Raw genomic sequence first — 20627 nt, 5'->3', positions numbered from 1 at the left:
AAAAGGACTATCAAAAAGTCTATTTCATCGCCATCTAGGTTAGAGAAGCAGTTGCATGCTAAAATGTTAGTAAGCACAGGTCTGTTTGCATTGGTTCAGGGACAACGTGGTTTACATCCTTCAGTGTGATGCCTGAAGGACTCATTGTTTGGGTGTGAGTGATCACCTTATTTAACTCCATGCCAACTGTAAGTAATTGAGAATTAGGTTGGAGTTCATTTACAGTTAGTACAGTTAGTTACTTTGCGAATCAAAGTAGTCCTTGAACAAGCTGAAGCTTTTGCTTAGTCCTCATTTAAGTGTGTTTCGGTAGCTCATGCTGCAGTCAAGGCCTTGCAGATGGAGACGGTGTACTTCGTGTAGATAGGTGCACTGCCGCAAAGGAACAACAATAGTGCATGAGTCTGCAGATGGCTGCATGGTAACTTTGCTGAAAGCTACAGAGTAACATGGCTTGCCTTTCATGTTTGGAGCAAAATGGAGGACTAGACAGTCCATAAACATTTGGCGGGGCCTTTGCTGTCACCGATGCGACAGCCAGAGCGAGTGGATGAAATAATCTTTAAAGCACACAGAAAATTGCAATGGAAATCTTTACCCCAGCTGCATAAACCTGCATTATTCAAGATTTTATATATTTAATGCCACATTCAGGAATAGAAGCTGCCTCGCCATACTTCAGAGACTCCTCATCCCCGGGAATAATTTACATCAAAGAGAAAAAATAATGCCCTTAGGGACTTGATGAAAAGTCTATCATATGTTTGTTTGCTTTTCCACAGAATGCTTTTATTCATTATAGCTCTATTCAATGCATTTGCAAACTGTCTATTTCCTCTCCTAGCATGATTGATCATTTTATCAGCTCGTAAATCATGCGAACAGATCAATAATTGGGTTATGAAGGTGTCTGAGGGCTCTGTGCCCATTGTGCAGGGTGTGAATAATCAGAGATCGTCTCTTCGGATGCCGATTGGCTGTTTCTTAATAACTCCTCGAGTGTGGGGGATGGAGGCGGAGCTCCCAGCACATTTTGGGATCCCAGAGAGCCCTACTTCTGTTTGATTGCCTTCACACTGGCTTTATTCCACCCCTCCGAGCCATGCAGGTCCTCCCCCTACATCCACTTTCCCTTTTTTATCAACACTCTTTTAAATCCTAATTTGCATTATTCGAGATATCACTCGCAACTGTACGAGCCCCCCTCCCAGATATGCAAAATGACAAGCAGATCCATGGCAGGCATTCATTCGTTCATTCATTCATGGCTTATTGGTGAACTGAAGGTGGTGAAAGAAATATGGATTTTTTTTGCACCGGCACAAAGGACTAAGTCAAATACGCTTGTACTAAATTTCTTTTCGAGAATTAGAATTTGCTGGAACTGTTTACATCTTTTAATTACCAGATTAAAATGTTTTAATCTTTCAGCGAATCTGTTTTTGTAATTGCTAAAAGTATATAAATTACAGTCTTGATGCCCTTCTCTTGTGCATTCTACAAATAGGCCCATAAATGGTTCAATGCATGATGGTAAAAATGAATTTGACATTGTGTGCAATCTAAAACTCCTCCGTCTTTCTTTCTGATTCAGTAGACATTCTCCTCTACATCATTTGATCAAGTTTACCAACCTCTCGAGAAGCTGTGTCCTCTATACTGTCAGATAAGAGTGGCTCTCTTGTGTTTGATATATCCAGCAAAACAGACAGTGGCCTCTGGTGTCTGACTCCACCAGGCTTTGTTGGAGTCTCGTCTCCGAGTGGAGCTTTGATTTCTAGTCTTAGTCACATTCAGTAGACTTCTCTCCTCTGGGCATCATACCAAGCCAGTGACTCAGAAGTATTGGAGAATATAAGTCCTACCAACATTAACAGTAGTCTCTCAGAAGCTTAGCCTCAATAAATGTACTGCTTTACAGACAAATGAGTTTGGGGCCCCATTTTGGGTTTGCCACAGTGCTTTATTGCTATGTTTACTATACAGCATATCAGTGGATTAAGGGGCTTGCATTGTGCTTGAGCGCTGCCAAGAATCCTGTTGGCATGGGTGCTTGTTTGCCTCTGTTTTTGCTTGTCGCTAAAACCGACTCCACTATACTGTGGTATATACAAGGGCTTTAACTATCCTAGATATTATGGCGGATACGTACACCCCTGGAATTCCGAATAGTGGTTGATGAATGTGGATTTTTCAATGCCTGATTCACCCAAAAATGTTATCATTTTCTCTACCAAACCTGTATGACTTTCTTTGTTTTTTGTGGAACAAAGAAAGGTGAATTTATAAAGCATATCCCAGCCACTCTTTTTATTATATAGAACTGTCAATATAATGCTGTCAAGCTCCAAAATAACAAAAAAATCAAGTCACATTTATTTATATAGATCTTTATAAAAAACTAACATTTTCAAAGCAACTTCGAAGAATAAACAATAAAATAAGTGTTAGTTAAAATTAATCAGTTATGAAATGTACAATTTCAGAAGGAAATAGTGTGGTTATTCAGCTCAATGTTGTTTCAATTGAGTTTAATAACTGTCAATGGCTGGGGTTCCATCCAAACGTGAAGCGAATCTTTTCAAAAGTTCACAAAAAAACGAAAATCAAACAAACAAATGCTAATTAGCTGCATTTCCATCAAGTTGTTCGAGTGGATGATGGCGGTATTGGTAACCTAGTAACCAACAGTAAATAAAACACTATCAGCGGAAACAGATGATTAGTCACGTGGGTTTAATACTCGCTACGTCAGAATTTATTCGGCAAATGCGTTTCCATCTCCCATTATTCGCATTAACTCTTTTTCACACAAGTCAAAAGATTTTTCCCCCCATACTTCAAAATGTGCATAAAAACAGGGTGATTGAAACATCTTATGTTGCAAAAAGCACCATAAAAGTATCATAAAAGTGGTCCATATGATTCATGTACTATAGTGATGTCCATTTTTTTAAAATGCTCTGTTCTTTTGTGTTGGGTCTTTTAAATGAATCAGTTGATCAAGTTCAAAATAATCTCAATTTCCTCGAGATTCAGACTAATTCTATTTTCAAATTCAACTCAATGATGCAGTAAACAGCTCAGCAGAGGGAATGATTATCAGTAAATATGGAGTTTTCTGTCTTTTTGTTACACAAAGTATTGTGTGGCTATTGAATACTTTGTGTATAGTACACAAGTCATAAATGAACCGTTTTTATGGTAACATTTTTGGAGCTTGAACAGACCTAGACCCCATTTAATTTGATTATATTGAAGTGTGGTCAAGAATAGATATTCTTCAAAAAAACTTTTTGTTCTTGAAGAAACAAATAACAGGTTTGGAACAACATGAGGGTGAGTAAATAAAGACACAAATTGCATTTCATCTATTTAATCAACAAAAGATTCCAGTACAGATCTAGGTAGGCTGTCACATGCAACATGACAGTGTGTATGCAGCAACTTAAAGTCCAGATGCAAACTGATGCTAATCTTCTTAGATCCTTGTAAGAGCGCAGAGGATTAGCCCTGTTGGATTGAACACAGTACTTCTGTGTTTAAGAAATGATTGTGCTGTAGGTGAGGCTATTAGGACCCTCAGGGTGTCTGTCCTCGACAGAACCACAGTTTGACAAATGATGCAAGAGCATCACCGCAAAATAGTCATGATTTGAATTCTGATCAGTCTTCTCAAAAGCAGGAAATGTTTCTAATAACAATTTGACTGAATCATTTTTTCCAGGTGTGGTAGGAGGACTGAAACTAAAAATTAGATACATTTAGATAAAATGGATAATTAGATCAATCTAGACCTGAAGTTGAAGATGAATGCAGAATAATATTAAAATATTTATTATGTTAATATTAATCACTATATCAAAATGAATTAATTAATTTATTCAACCATCATGACCCATTTTCAGTAGCTAATGTTAGTTTTAGATAGTCTAAACGTCTCTTGAGGAATGTTGGGTGTTGTCTCTCTGGAGGCTTTTGAGGAAGGTTAAAAAGTACAGTAGCAGCAGAGGGGAATTTCTTCGCTGACAGTCATCTCTCCACTACAAATATTATCAAAAATGACCCCAAAATAGGCTTTCGAGGCTCTGATTCACCAGAATCGGCTTACTCATCCATACAATTTTCATTTCTTGACAGAGTGGTTCATAGATGAAAAGAAAGATGACCGAGCCTGCTGCTGATCTCATGAGATTTTGCCCAGCCCTGGCCACCAGCAATTGGAAAACGGTCAAGCATTCACAACATAGGGTAAAAATCGAGCAGAGACATGACACCGTTCTAGCTAATCCTGTATTGCAAATATTGTGGAACCAAAATGCCACCGCTTACGCATTATATGTAGATTTAACTTCCTGGTAGCTCGAGATAATTTATATCACATGACTCTTTTAGACAGACACGCATGAGAACTTGAGCGTGACACAGTGAAATTCAGAGGACAAGACAAGAGTTCTAACCTGGAATACCGGTTAGTTGTACTCCTCTAGCTATATTCGTTCTTCAGAGGGCTATCGTATGAACTTGCTTTTTAAGATATAACATTTCATTAAGGCTTTTTGCCCAGGGCTTTGGATTTTTACGATATTCATTTCTTGGTGAGTTTTTTGGCTTTTTATTTTATTTCATTTTAGTTTATTTATGTAGATAATTTATTTATCAAACAACTGGTACATTGTCAGTAAAACATTTTAAAGGCATTTAGTTTAAAATGTATGGATTTATAAATGTATTAAATTCTGTGTTTTTGGATAAGAGTGTCTTCTGAATTATCTGTCTTCTGAATGAAGTCTAAATGTATCCGTTCTGTATGTGTCACAGTTATGCTACAAATACATCTTCTATTGGAAGGCTATGCCTTGTGTCTTTGTGAAAAGAGTCTGTCATGTGAAAGGAGCCTCCTGGCACTACAGGAACTACCAGCTCTATAGTGTGGCCCGGAGCCTGTCGTAGGGCCATCCTTTACTGTTAAAACAGAGCAGTGTTCTCTGGCCCGCTGCAATCCGTCAACCCTCTGACCCCAATAGCCTTTGTATTCATTTACTTCCAGAAATGTAGTTTCCATTTTAAGCTATTCACTTGCAAAGAGTTAGACGTCTATAGATAAGCTTGCCACATAAATGAGCACACCGAATACTTAGAGGATCAATTATGAATGAATCCCATGAACATATTGATTTTTAGATTCAATTTTGCAATGATAGTCATCTGCTGCCTACATCCGGTGTTCATATTGAAGGTCAAATTTATGATATAGTGCAGTGATGGGAATGGGAGGAGGAAGGTGACTGGATGCTACTGTTGTGGTATAGTTAAACAATGAAGGTGTTTACATCAACAAAACACTGATAGCCATCGGCTTTTCCAACACATGGGAAGCATGTTCAAATGAGATTTGATATCATTGGGATTTCCTTGAGTTCAAAATGTTAACATTTTGTTAGGAATGCACAATGTATCAGTTTGTCACATTGTTTTTTGGCTGATAAATGTTCTTTTTAATGTCATTTGAATTGGTCCGATATGTTAATATGAATTTACATTTTGTGATTACCAAAACAAAATTTATAATTTTTAAATTTGTATATATTTTATAACCAATATATTGGTTAATGGCTTCAAAATATAAATACTTTTCGGTATCAACCATATCAGTGTAGCCTTACATTTATGAATACAAAGGTGTTTATATGCAAAGCGAAAAGGGGGTAAGGGGCAAAATTCTTGGTTTGCCAATCAGATTCTACTTGATTCGTTTGACCGCAATAATTTATTAACACACAGATGCTTGGGAAAGCCGTACATTTAGATATCATTGGTTTAATTTCAGAAAACCTCAGAATTTAGAGTCCGCGTATTCTTTAGCACACACTGGAACACGTCTTTGAAAATAGCTTTTGTCATCTAAGTTTGAATGCAGGGCACGAGGATCCGATTCTGTGCCCCAGTCAGTAAGTCAGTAGGTCATGAAACGGCATGATGGCTGGAATCCTCTTGTGTTTTCAGTCCTGTTCTGTCTAATCCCCTCTGATGACACTATTAAAGTGAAGATGTGCTTTTGCCAGGGTCTTGAGTTCTGCTTACTCATTTACAGCCGTCTTAAAAACTTGATAATTACGCTAACTATTTTACAACAAGATTACAAGGCACACCGCTAGTGTGTTTGTTCTGTAACTCCTAAAGTACACAAGAATGTTTGGAAATCTGGTTTACAGATTGTTTAACCAGTTGTTTATAATATGCAAACACAGGGTTTAAAAAGTAAGAATCTGAAATTCTGGACAGGAATGTGTAATTTGCTGCTCATTAGCACATCAAATGGGAATTGCATAAATAATACGGGTCTTCAAACAAGTTTTGCCAAACTCTCCCCTCATCTACCATTGGTTGGACAAACGGGTAGTCCCATCCCAAACTCAAGTAGTCCCACCACAGTTGCCATGTCAGGCAGCTCAAACTATTTTGACTTACTTGTAGTCTCTGCATATTAAACTTGGAGAGAAGAATGTATTGACATCAAAAACATTTGACACTTCAGCTCTAAGAAAGATTATAATAAGAGAGAATAATTTGTTACGTTTATAAAGAGCTTTTCTTTCACTCATAAAATAATGGCACATTTAAAGGCTATTTTTTTCTCTGTATTAAAAAATATTTGTTTTTATGTCTCAAGGTAAAGACAATGTCGGAAGAGGCCCAAAATAGAGTAGATGAGGACTTTGAGTCTGAGGAGGGTGATCTGGAGTCCTATCTAGAGGAAGAGAGTAGCAGTGAGCTTCTGGAGCGAGTGAGAGAACTTCAAGTAAGTTCCATATATACTTTAACCAAGAATACCGTTTTGTTTACTTTTCTTCCTTGCTGTTGAAACTGTTCTATTTTTGTACAGGCCGAGAACTCTGCCCTTTCATTAGCAAACGAGAGTCAGAGAGAAGCATATGAACGATGCTTGGATGAGGTGAGTTAAATATTGTTTCTTACCAAGCCATGCATTTGCCTTGCTATGGAGATTTGCAATGGTTTTGCCTAATGCAGACAGCCAAATCATTAAGGCGCCTATATACTTTAAGAAAAATCGAAGAATGAAAAAAATCAGACCAAAGCGCAAAGCTTGTTTTGTGCTTGTTTCGGGAGTTTGAAACAGCCTGCCGAAGCAAATTTTCTGGAGAAGTTCACTCTTTCTGGTAATCTGCAATAGGCAGGTGTGCGCTGAGGTTCCATTTCTTTGACGTGGAAATCTTCTCCAATTAATTTTTTTCTGTTCAGTCCGTCGAGGTCAGCTGTCTGTGAGTAAAAACATGAATGCACTGGAGAGCTGCTTTATAGTAGAAATTGTAATTCTAACTGAATGAAGTACTGACAGTGGTTTTTTTCATGTGTAATACTCTAAAGCTGCTTGCTTTTAAACAATCTATGGTATAAAGTGCTATATAAATAAATGTGACGTGGCTTTACTGGAGCGCCGAATTGCAGCGCTCATGCAAACCATATATCCATATAGCTATGATCTGATGCGTTCATAACTACTGGTCTCTCACTGCTGTCATTTTTGTTGTTTATTTTGTTATTGAAAGGAAAGCACGCAGCACATATTTACATATTAATCTAAACAATATATCGCTGCTCACGCATTTTTGAAGTTCTTTTTACCCCTAAGCAAAGTACAAAAAGAGAACTTCATCATGATTATATCAGGGCCTTTAGTCAGATAATGTTTTCATTAGTCAAAACCATTAGTCAAATCAGTGTTTCCCCTACCATTGTTCAGGGGGGGCGCCCCGCCCTCCCAAAACGACCCCCCGCCCCCCCTGAATGAATGACAAAAAATATTTGTCATTACGGTCGACAATAAGAATTGCCCGATGGTTCAGTGTCAGCGTGAAAGACACTCCCAGAGCTGCATCTTCACGGAAACTGATCATTTGCACATTTTTAAGCCGTGGCAATTTAAATATTCAAGCGCTCAAAGACGAGAAAGTGTCTCTCAGTTTGATACTCGCGAAGGGCAACACACACACACACACACACACACACACACACGCACGGCCACGCGTCTCACAGCGCGCGAATATTCACACAAAATTATATCAAAATGACTGTCTTCGTAAAATGAGTATCATCGTAAACATAGTCGGTTAGGTCTTTTAAATGAACGTAAACATGAAATTTGCCAGTCACCGCCAGCATTTATGGTCATTTTCACAAGTTTTAATGGTACACAGAATATCTAAACATGCAATATATCAAAAGAAAGAACTGTTTTATTCCAGCTTCATATATTATTTTTTTAATCAACACTTGAATGTTGCAAGTTTCATGAAAAGCAACATTTTGAGCATAAAGCTGAAAAAAAATCACGTTTTTGTAAAAGACTAACGTTACGTCCGAACGATGAACAAAACACAGATGTTGTAGATCGAGTTCATCAACACCCCAAAGCTTCAGTCCTAGAACTCGTCCTGGGTTGACATTTCATTCAATAACATTGGGCAGTTGTGATTTATATGCTGTTTAATGGTGATGATCGCGTTATTTTACATAATGCATCTGCTTATGATGGCGCGCGTTCCTTCTTCTTCGGCTGTTTTGATCAGGAGATTCTGTTCTCGTGCAGGAAATGCGCTACAGCGCCCCCTACCGTATAACAGTGAACACACATGGAAAGCCGGAAAATATCGTCATTGGCTATATAAATATTGAGATAACAAAAGATAAAATAAAAAAAAAATCACACTGCTCTTGACTGAATAACTTTTAATAAGGGTTAATCTGTATTTATATGCAGTGGCATATAATTTTATTCAGACTATGCAGTGATATTTTACATTTGATTACTATTTTTGTACCTGACAATCTAGTTTAGACCTACATGAAAATAACTGTTTATTTCATTTGTATATGTTTGTTCTGCTGTATTTATTTGTGCATTTGCTCATAATTTGATTATTTATTCTTATTTTATTACTGATGGTCTTTAACAATATAAAAAAAATATATGAGTTAGGATATTAGTTTTTAGAGTCATAACCTTATTTATTAAGCTTATATGGCTCAAAAACAATACTAGGCATATTTTATTTTATTTGTGGGGTTTTTTTGTGGTGGGGTCAGTGAAAATTCTGACAGGGCGGGGTAAAAATTTGAACCCCCGAAAAAAATCCTTAGCATTGAGCCCTGAAATATATTCCCCCCCAAAAAAACAACTACAACAAAAAAACACGGATTTGCGTGTAGTAACTTTAATGGTAAAAATGTAAAAATGCAATGGAGAAGGTGACGAACCTAAACAGGCAAAAATTTGTTTTTTTTTTCTTAAAAGCAACAAAATCCAGAGCAACAACTCAAGCAAAGCCAACCTCTGTTGTGTTGTAAATAGTTGTGTTATGTATAAATAAATGTTGTTTATATTTATTTACCAAATTAATTAATTTATTGTCTATGGCAACACCACGTATCCGTAACACTCCAGCTCCGCGACACTTGTAGTTTCGGGAGGCCCCCCCCCCAAAGCTGTAAACCTAGGGGAAACACTGCAAATGATAAATAAAATCGCCCTGAAAGTATTATGTTTAATTCATGTTTTTTTTTTAGGTGGCCAACCATGTTGTCCAAGCATTACTCAATCAAAAGGTAAAAGCTGTGTGGTTTTGCATCAGAAACATATTTATAAAAAGCTTTACTTGAACTGCAAAGTCCAAAGATTTTTTTTATATTTAATTTGTTTTTATGTATTAATTATTGTTTATTATACATTTTTAATAATGGTTTTTAATATAGTCATTGTATATTTTATAAGTGGTATATATTTTTGAAATGTTTATGCTGTAAATTATTCTTTTAGGATCTTCGAGAGGAATGCATTAAGCTGAAAATGCGTGTGTTTGATTTGGAGAGGCAGAACAGAACACTGTGTGAGCTCCTGCAGGAGAAATTGCACAGTCAATCATGTGTACATCAGCAGGTAAATAATTAAATCCTTCAACTTTAAACTAAAATAGGACTTGCACTATGCATTTTTCCATCGTAATTTGATGTTTTTTCACAAAACATTCTTCAAACTCCAAAGGGATGCCCTATTAGGTTTGTTTGCAAAATGAAGAAAATGGCTCAATTAACCTCTTCCTGTTTAAATTTCCTGGTGTGCTTGGCATTTTTTACTTATGACTACAAGTATTTTTGTGTGTAAACAGGCAAAATACCCTTGTTGTGTATGCATAAATGTTTTGCATAATCCAGTAATTGATTCATATAATAAGAAGCTTAAAGCTTACCTGATGTGTCTTATCAAAGCAGCCAGGACCCTGTCTGGAGCACATCGGCGAGCTGCAGCACAGTGAATCAAACAAACTGATTGAGGCTCAGAGGAACGCACAGGCCAAGGTAGAAGCCGTACACAAAGTCTTTGTTGAATCTGTCTTGTATGACAAATTTTCCTCATCCTTATAATTTGGTTCCACAGGGCAACAGCGAATGTGCACAAAATAGCATACCTGAGACCCAAGGCTCATCCTCGTCCATGGAGGCCATGTCCCCATTCTTGAAGAAAAAAGCACACATTTTGGAAGTCCTCCGCAAGCTTGAAGAAACAGATCCGCTTCGGTACCATCGTTCCTCTGGCATTCCCTCGATCTGTGACTATAGCCAGGCTCTTGCCTCTAAGGAGGCTGTATTAGCCTGCAGAGACAATTCATCCAGGTGCAATGCACCCAAAGCACATTGTTCCCATTCCTGTCCAGATGTTTGCACACATCAGCATTTGAATGGAGGAGAGCACAGCAATGTAAAGTGTGGTAGTTGTAGCACATGCTTGATGCTGTCCAATAAAGATTCAGGCAGCTTAGCCAAGAGTAGCCACAATTGTTGCACTTCATCCCCCATTACCATCGATAACCTCAATTTGGCTCGGCCCGATTTCCAAGAGAACATGGAAATGCAGAGTCTCGTGAAACCTGCCACAGGTACAAGTGAACTGTTTGTAAATAGGGCATCTGGAGATATGTCCATTCTTTCTGCGGACCTAGGTCTTAACCCACCGAACGATCCCCACCCATTAGAAGCCCCTGAATCATACTCGAGATTGACCATTTCAGAAAGAGATCAGCCCAGAGGAGTCTCAGATCATGTATCTGTAGAAACAAGAGACAAGAATAGGTTATCTGACCTTCTGCTTGAGTCTCAGTCCAACAGGTCAAGCAGCAGCACCTGCAATGAGACGATTTGTGATGATAGCACAATTGATGTGGCACTGCTGGACTCTGACTTGAAGCACTTAAACGCTGTAGCGCCACAAAGACTCGAGAAAGAAGAATTCACAACGAAAGAAGACGCTGACTGTGTCTGTCGAGCCAGCATAGCCACCTCAAAGCTGCCTACTCTTGGACTTAAAGACAATTTGCAAAATACACACTGTGAGATGGACAGCATTGAAGCAGTTCACAAAGGTCTGTTATTTTCTCCCAATGAGAATCACACTGCCTCAAAAGTACTGGATGATATCTCTGTCCCTGTGAAAGACACCCCATCTGACTCTCAGTCCATTAGATCGAAAGTTACGGTCAGCCCGAATCAAGTTTCCTGCCTTAGAGAGGTCAAGGCCTCGCCCTCTAAACTGCTCAAGTTCCTTAAAATACCCACTATTGGAGAACGTACTGCAGGACCTGCTCCACCTCGTCTCAGTCCTCAGTTGACTCGTAGCTCGAAGATTCCTTGCCGGAGCAACAACTATGAGGTGCACAATTCGCCCGTAGCCACTCGAAAAGCCACCACGACAGAGAGGCAAAGACAACTGCCCCCTTTTAAATCGGAGTCACACTCTGCTCCGACTTCTCCACCCCAACCTGACGACGTTCCTGCACCATTGCCAAAAGAACTTGGCTGTGGTATCCCTAAAACATGCCGAGTAGCCAAGCCTATACAAAGTTCTAATGTTCAAAAAACCCCTCAGAAAATTCCACACTACGAAAACGTCTCAGATATCTCCAAAACCGATGTATCCCAGCTGCTTGGAGAAGTGAGCTCATCTCTTCAAAATTCCAGCCCGGCTCATGAAGGTGCGAAAGGAAAGCAGACCAAGTTTGGTATAGAGAGACCAACGAGTTTCAAGCAGAAGGACATTTCACCAGAGTCTGATTCTTCAGACCAAGAGGACAGCTCGGAGAGTCCGGTGTGGCATAAGCAAGTCAATCATCGCAGTCTGCCTAGTCAGTCATCATCCCAAAAGGCTCAAAGTGGGATTAGCACGAGGTCCAGGAGCCAGGAGAAAACCGAAATGGTAGATAATGATTCACAGAGCTCTGAATCACCTTTTAAAAGGAACGATCCACCGCCTGTTCCTAAGAAATCAGGGATTGGTAGACATTCAGGTGAATCAAGTCATTCTTTTAAAGAACGACTGGCTGCACTTGGCAAGTTGAGGAACCCGGAGGAGTACACCGCTTGTCCTCCACTTGCAGAGAAGAAAGAAATTCAGTCTGCTGCAAGCATACCAACACGAACTACCGATAAAAGCAAAACTGCTGACAGAAACTCTGATTGTAAATCCGGAGAATATAGACTTCCTAAAAATACAGATTCCATTGAGGATAAATCATACCATTCAAGTCATCTTGATGGTGCTGTTTCGAAACAACAAGGAGCCTTTCAGCATGTTGAGCAAGCTGTCAGGTCTCTTCCGTCTTGCACATTAGTCTCCAAACTTGAACATGAATCCTCTAGAACATTCTTAGCCAAGCAAGAAAGCCCATTAGTCTCCAAACTTGAACATGAATCCTCTAGAACATTCTTAGCCAAGCAAGAAAGCCCAAAATCTAAGATGCATCCACCATCTACTAACCTAGAGGCTGCGCAGGCTTTGCGCAGCTATGCTAAGAATACAACACCCCATAGCCTTTCGTATAATGCAAAAAATATCACTGGTCCCCAGAGTGGCAGCCCCAATAAAATCCCACTCAAATCACCAACTAAAACTGTGCCACCCTCAATGAACCGAGATGGGAAGCCTAATCAAGAGTTTCAGAGGTACATGTCCAAATCTGAGGACAGAAGCCATCTCAGGGCCAATAAGAAGAAGAATTCTTCTTATGGAGAGAGTCTTCCTCCTCCTCCACCAAGGCCGGTAGAGTCCGGTGAAGAAAAGAGGCACTCTGCCCCCAGCGCACAGTCTTCTATCGAGCAGAAGGTCATGAAGGGCATTGAGGAAAATATGTTGAAACTGCAAGAGCAAGATAAAGGGCAAATGACCGAAGTCAAGCAAAAGGCTTCCAATGGAATTGCCAGCTGGTTTGGTCTGAGAAAAAGCAAGCTTCCAGCTCTTAGCCGTAAACCAGAAACGTCGAAATTGAAAGATGATAAGAGAGATTGGAAACTTAATATATCCTCGGTGGGCAAGGATTCTAAGGGGGTTGCGAAGAAAACAGAGAGTGAGAGCCTAAACATTTCAATGCTGATTGAGAAGGCAGAGGGCTTGCATAAAGCTCTTGAAGAAGAACGGGCTTATGTGAATGGAGTGGCCTTGGACCGACAAGGAAAGGGACATTCCTGTGAGGTTGTGATGGACCAAGCCCAAGGTCAGCTATCTGTGATGTACAGAGGAGTGCCATCTGACAACTTCATGCAGCAACTGCTAAACCGGTAAGTACAAAACAACTTATAGTTGTTACAGCAGGGGTGTCCAAAGTCCGGCCCGCGGGCCAAATGAGGCCCAGGGATGAATTTCAAACGGCCCGCAGCGTGTCTATTAAAATATATTATATGTGGCCCGCCATGCATAATTTACAAATCATGCAGTTTCACAATGTCAACATAAGGTGGCAGTACTAGACTTTAGGCCAGGGAAACATTAACGCGCCAAAGCGGAACAAAACAGTGCTACTTGTGCACAGCGCAACTCGCGAGCTCTGACTCTGAACAAATGTGTTTACTTGCTGAGTGTTTCAATCACGCGACCACTAAACATCCCGTGAGAAATGTTCAAGTTCAGCGCAGAGATCTCCGGTACAAGCTGCAAATCTCTGTGATTTTGATTTAGTTTAAAGGCAGTTGAAACAGCGCTAATCAAAAACAGTAATGTACAAATCAGAAGAAACACTGAGCCGATTCAGTTAAAATACTTTTTAAACAACAATTCACCACCATTTATCATGGATTTACTGTGGTAACACTAACTGTAACGGTGGTAATTTGTCAGAAAAGTAGGTTAATATCTAATTTTATTTCATTTTTAATGTAGACATGTATTAAATGAGCAATAAAGGCCAAATTGCAGACTATTTTTTGTCAGAAACTTGCAGTTTTGTGCATTTGTAAATATGTTTATAGACTAAGTACCATAAAGCCATTCTAGTATTCTAATATTTTTTTCTTTTTGCCTTGTGTGCACTGCAAAACATGCTCTTACTTAGTATTTTTGTCTTGTTTCTAGCCTAAATATATCTAAAAAAAAAAACTTAAATCAAGATGCATTTAAGTTAAGTGACATAAGATATTTTTTCTTGTTTTCTGGAAAATAAAATGAAATTGAAGTAAGTTTTTGCTTAAAACAAATATCTGCCAATTGGGTAAGAAAAATAGTCTTGTTTCTGTTTGCATTCTTGTTTCTGTCCCAAAACAGAAATCAAGAAAAATTATTGTATGTCATTTTCCTTAGAAAAAGCATCTTGATTTAAGATTTTTTTTATATTTGGACTGGAAAAAAGACAGAAATACTGAGTAAGAAAAGCATTTTTTGCAGTGTGGTTTTACCTGTGGTGATCTAAATAAAGCACCCATTAAAACTTTCATCAACCAAAAAGTTTTACAGAAATTGTTAAATATCTATACATTTACATCTGTGTCCTATCCTAAAGTTACTCTACTGTCAGCTCAAGCTTTTGTCAAATCTGTAATGTTTCCAAGAAACAAAACGTGTTGACAGATAGATAGATAGATAGATAGATAGATAGATAGATAGAAAGAAAGAAAGAAAGAAAGAAAGAAAGAAAGAAAGAAAGAAAGAAAGAAAGAAAGAAAGAAAGAAAGAAAGAAAGAAAGAAAGAAAGAAAGAAAGAAAGAAAGAAAGAAAGAAAGAAAGAAAGAAAAAGAAAGAAAGAAAGGAAAGGAACCGGCCCCCGGGTGTGTCCACAACATTGAATCTGGCCCCCTTTTAAAAAAGTTTGGACACCCCTGTGTTACAGTAACTATTTTAAGGATGGCATAAGTAAGTACACATTTCAAGCAGGCAATTTCACAAAAAAATTTATTTGAAGACATTTTCTTTTCATGCATGAATCATTAAAGCAACCCACAAGTCAAAGACAACATGAATTCCATGTGAACTTAACCTTTAAGTACATAGTTGTGGTGCAGGTTTGAAGGTAATTAAGGTTAATTGAAATAACTGATGAATGAGTAAGGTGAGAAAATGTGTTTTGAGACCTTATTTGAATATGACTTGTGAGTCAGCTGTCATAGTGGCTAGGCAACTGCATATTGCTTAATAAAGAGAGAGAGAGATGATTATCATAAAAGTAGCTGCTGTATTCCAAGTATTCTATGACCATATGCTTTTCTGAGGAACAGACTGGAATGTGACAAACATATGACAAACAATGAATAGTATTTTCACATACATTTTATTCTGATTCTTCTGTAAGGGTTGATGGAAAGGACACTGGTAGCATCAGTATGGCACATCGACGTCTCTCGTTTGACTGTAAATCCAGACCTGTATTCAGTCACCAGAGTGTTGGCATTGCAAGTCAGACAAGAAGCAGTGATGACATGGAAAAGGTAAAAAGTGATATTCATGAATATAATGCACATTGTTGTTTTGAAAGTAGTCAATAGTACTTTTAATGTTACCTTGACTATACATTTTTCACAGGTTTCTGCGTTACTGAGTAAAGATGTCACATCAGATGAGAACCTGGCAGAGACGATTCATCATGAACATTTTGCAGGTAAGGCATGATTACAATGCATGACATCATGGCTTTCAATGTTTCCAGAGGCAGGAATTTGGTTAGCATGTAGCGACAAAAACGGGTTTTAACCTGTCACTGGTGATGAATAATCTAGGTGCGTCTGAATTTCTGTGGCTTCCATATGCGAGTCATGGAAGTGTTGCAAGCATTATTGTAATGTTTAGGGTGATCCTTTGTCATTCCTACCTACCTACCTACATGCATGCATAATATTTAATAATATTAAAATTCCTCTTTTTTAGGATCTGGAATCTCTACTCACACCCTTGATAGTGGCATTGGCACCTTCCCTCTTCCTGACTATAGTGCAAATGCTGGTTGCAAAAGCATTCCCAAAGGGAAGGCCCACGGGGAGTGTGACCCTTCTCATCTCCAGGGAAAACATGGCTCAGGGATGAAAATGTCCCATAAGGCCTGGACTTTGGAGAGAGAGTTGTCATGTTTAGAAGAGGATTATATGGGGGGTCAGGATATGGACCATCACACCAGTACATTGGAAAACAAGATTCCATCCAGCCAGATTGGAAACATCGTTCATGATGGTATATAATACTTTAGCTGTCATTTAAGGTTAATCAATTATGGGAGTTTTTACAGTAATTACAGGAAGAATTCCAGGGGGTGTTTTTCGCCCTCCATTTCTCAGCTTTGATTGATCTTTTCAGGCACCGATATCTGTGGAGCACCTATGAAAACGGGCCCCACAAAGAACTGGACTTTCCCAAACCTCAAAGCATCTGCCGAACCGTCTGAGGTTTATCTTGCCGTTGGTGACGGAGTGGAGCCAGTGAGTCATAAGAGTTCATTTAAGAGGGTGAGCATCACTTTAGATCCTAGTTTCACCCAACAAGACTATTACAACAATCCAATCCAAGTCCGTGTTTTATTACAAATGTTCAAAAGTTTGGGATCGGTAAGATTTTTAAAATATTTTTGAAATAAGTTATGATCTCCAAGGCTGCATTTATTTGATTAAACGTATTGTGAAATATTACTACTAGGGGTGTAACGAGACCCTCTTCACGATTCAAAACATATCGAGATGCTGAACTCACGATACAATATTAAGGTTAACAAAAAAATTTAAATGCTAAATTTGGTATTACATTGGGGGTGGAAATGAATAAGTGTGGATTTGGTGCTGGTAACCCAATGCACAGGATAATGGTGACACCAGATTAAAAATATTCATGATTCTGAAGCTTTTTAGAATTATTTTAGACAAATATGCACTCTGTCACTGACTAAATATATTTAAAAATAATGTAGACCACTTTTTACTGGTGAAATAAGACATTTGGCATTATCAGGACCCATAAATATTCCCCTATTGCATTATTATACATTATATTCAACATTATATATAGTAGTTTAATGTAGTTCTGACACTAAAACTCTTTAAACTTAATTTTCCTTCCACAGTCATTTTCATTTTGGATGAAATATACACAATATATATTGTCACTATCCATGATATATATTGTTGCAGTTTTGTATTGCGATATATTATGACACCCCTTTTCTATTTTTATATATTTTTAAAATGTTTCTGTGATGGTAAAGCTAAATTTTCTGCATAATTTCTCCAGTCTTCAGTGTCACATGATCCTTCAGAAATCATTCTAATATGTTGATTTGGTGCTCAAGAAACATTTCTTATTATCAATGTTGAAAACGGTTGTACTGCTTAATATTTTTATCAAAGTCGTGATCCAGTTTTTCAGGATTCTTTGGATTATAAAGTTCCAAATATTCTTTTGTAACATTATAAATGTCACGTTTGACCAATTTAGTGCGTCAGATGACCCCAAACTTTTGTACGGTAATGCATTTCTTTTAGTATACACAGTAAAGTTCAGCGGCGTGTTTGCTTTCTTACATTTAGATGTAACTTTGCCATCATCTAATGTTCCCGCAAAGTTAATCTTTAAAAATGGTTACGATATAACAATCTAGCAACTCTCAAAATTAATATCCATTTTTCATACTCATTCAGAACGTGCTACAACTGAATGATTTCTTAGACACTCCACACCACATTGTGTTGTGTTGACTGGTCTGCCTGCAGTCCAGATCTGTCTCCTACTGAAAATGTGTGGCCCGTCATGAAAAGGAGTATCAGACAATGGCGACCGTGGACTGTTGAGCAGCTGTCTTGAATAAGGCGAGATTGGGCAAAAATCCACTTGCAAAATTTCAAAAATTAGTGTCTTCAATTCCCAAACTATTAAAAAGTGTCATTAAAAGGAAAGATGATGTGACACTATGGTAAACATGCCTCTATCCCAACGTTTTTGGAGGGTGTTGCAGCCATCAAAATACAATTTAAGCTGTTCAGTGAAAACATTGGAAATCTTTTCTTTGTACTTTTGTCAGTAAAAGAAAGTTGAAAGAGAGTGAACAAATCACATATTTTATTGCATTTTACAAAATGTCCCAACTTTTCTTGATTTGTGGTTGTACTTTCCATTGTTGTTCACTGTGCATTTTTGGGCTTGTTTTTCCCTGCAGCGCAACAAGACTAGTGATTCCGTAGCCAGCCGTGAAGGAGACCCGAGAAGTCTTCCTCAACCCGGACAGGCACGTAGAGGCAAAAGCCGTATTCCTGCAAACCCGGAGATGGTTAGGGACACTGGTTTGGAGTTGGTGAGAGAGAGACCTGATGAGGGCCTGTCTCCGAGCCATCCCCAGGTCCTCGAGACCCCCGAGTCCCTGAGCGATTCCCTCTACGACAGCCTGTCCTCGTGTGGTAGTCAAGGCTGAAGTGGTTTCAGAGGGACTGAATGATAACCAGGTACCAACCTTTTTGTAACCCCGATTCTCGTGACACTTCAAATATTTTTCGAGGAAGGATATTTACGGGATAACCCATTTTTTTGGACCAAGAAAAGCTCATGCCACATGTTACCCCTCCATACACGAAATACCCACGTTTCTATCCTGATGGTTGGAAAGAAGGACTTTTACAATGTGTTTGTGGTGGTGTCATTTTAGCCCATTATAACAACTCTATCATCTCATTCGTGTTCTCTGTTTCAAGTGGTAGCAAAAGTAGTGACGTTCAACTCATTGTTGTTCAATTTACGTTTCAAGGATGAATCCAAGCTCATCGCGACAGTCTTCCAGTTTTTAATCTCACAGAATGTTCTGGTTCTCACGCAACATCAGTGCACACTCTCTTTGGTAACATTTGTGTAAAGTTATTGGAAAGTGAATGTTAATATATGTGATTTTCAATTAATTTAATATGCATATTTCATGAAAAAAAAAAGAAAACAGAAAAAAAAACGCATCCGTGTAAAACTTGCATCAGCCGTAGAGTTTTGATTCATTGTGTTTAAAGAAAAAAACCCTTGTAGCAGCAACATACAGTAAATGCGATCTATATAAGACAGAGCTACAGTGTTCCACGGTGATTTATTATTTACGTTTATTTATTTATTTTCTTTGAGTAGTGTGGTAAGACAAGACCACCTTTTATTGGTTACTCCTTTTACGTTCTGTTCAAACATGTACTGTGCCTGACTTTGTGTGTATGTGTCTCGCTGTGCGTCTATAGGATAGCTTGTTCTCCAGATCCGGCCATGACTTGTTTTGTTTTTTGTGTATGTTACTTTTGTTTTGCAATGATTTCAAGAAACTTGTGACTCATGACCTAATTCTGAAAACTGTGTATTAATGGATCACCCTGAATCGGTGAACTTTAACAAAGCTTAAACTTAAACCCAAGAAGTTTGGCTTTGGCTGACTAGACATGAGAGAAAAATAATCATTCCTTGTGAATTTTGAAAAGGTGGCTGATGATTTCTTTACTCTTTATGTTGACTCTGCCTTGCGCATCTTTCCACAGCTGTTAGAAATTACCCTCCTGTGAGCCAGGTTTCATGTTGATTACTCAGCAAAAGGGGTTTTCTTTGGGATATGGTCAGGGTTTTTTTTTTCTCCGCCCACGAACCCATCGTATTTCTTCAGCATTTTGGTGCAATTCAAGTTAAGGTGCATTGCATGCATTTGACTGCTAATCCTGTGTAATGGATTACAGGCAAAAAACGTTCCATTTTCAAGTGGTTGCTCAAAAAGCCATAGGTTAGTAGATAAGTAGTACAACCCAAATCCTTTCCAATCACCTCAATAGCTATTTTTTATGAAGCGACCACAACAAAAAGACTACCGTAATTAAAAACATTCCCAAGCATATATACTTTGTCATCCGACAGTCTTTCCAGGCCTGTGTAAAAATTTTTGTAGAGATAAATTAACTTTGTAGTCATCCTCAATCTTATACGCATGTTACTCTCTTGATTTGTCACAAAAATCTTTTTTTTATTTTTTATTTTTATAAGTAGTTTGTGTTACTATCGTAGTTCTCCAATTTGCCTGCCGTTATAACCTTTTGTTATTTACTTTGTTGTAATTGTCAGGAATATTTTATATTAGTTTGGTATGTTTACAAAAGAATTTATGATGAAGTTGTTAATATATCTGTAAAATGTTTATATAAGGTGCTATCTGATTTTTGTTTTCACTTTGTCCTGCAAAAGCCATAAATGTGTTTTCATAATCTCCTTTCTAAGCAATTGCCATCACTCAATAAAACTCAACTCAATAAAAACCTTTTTAAGTACGTTTTTTTGTGGTATATTTTTTACAGAATGTGACGCATATTTTCCT

The 20627-nt window shown here is 38.2% G+C and overlaps 1 protein-coding gene across 4 annotated transcripts in view; it reads left to right on the top strand.

Annotated features, from left to right (window-relative positions):
* Positions 1 to 20579, top strand: part of nckap5l (NCK-associated protein 5-like) — a 34018-nt gene extending 13439 nt beyond the window's left edge. For 2 of the 4 annotated variants that reach the window (XM_079802547.1, XM_079802548.1), the window contains exons 2-12: positions 6674 to 6802; positions 6887 to 6955; positions 9589 to 9627; positions 9839 to 9958; positions 10291 to 10377; positions 10457 to 13626; positions 15627 to 15762; positions 15857 to 15932; positions 16199 to 16498; positions 16622 to 16770; positions 18468 to 20579. In XM_079802547.1, coding sequence (XP_079658673.1) covers positions 6683 to 6802; positions 6887 to 6955; positions 9589 to 9627; positions 9839 to 9958; positions 10291 to 10377; positions 10457 to 13626; positions 15627 to 15762; positions 15857 to 15932; positions 16199 to 16498; positions 16622 to 16770; positions 18468 to 18719 — 4518 coding nt within the window. In that variant the 5' untranslated portion in view covers positions 6674 to 6682 and the 3' untranslated portion in view covers positions 18720 to 20579. Of the gene's footprint in view, positions 1 to 6673; positions 6803 to 6886; positions 6956 to 9588; positions 9628 to 9838; positions 9959 to 10287; positions 10378 to 10456; positions 13627 to 15626; positions 15763 to 15856; positions 15933 to 16198; positions 16499 to 16621; positions 16771 to 18467 lie in introns of all 4 variants that reach the window. The other 2 variants (XM_079802545.1, XM_079802546.1) reach the window with 1 other exon arrangement.
* Positions 20580 to 20627: the final 48 nt, after the last annotated feature.

Source organism: Gobio gobio (assembly GCF_949357685.1).
Source record: "Gobio gobio genome assembly, chromosome: 21".
Taxonomy (NCBI): domain Eukaryota; kingdom Metazoa; phylum Chordata; class Actinopteri; order Cypriniformes; family Gobionidae; genus Gobio; species Gobio gobio.
The sequence above is the reverse complement of the archived record's forward strand: the minus strand, read 5'-3'. Positions and strand labels throughout refer to the sequence as shown.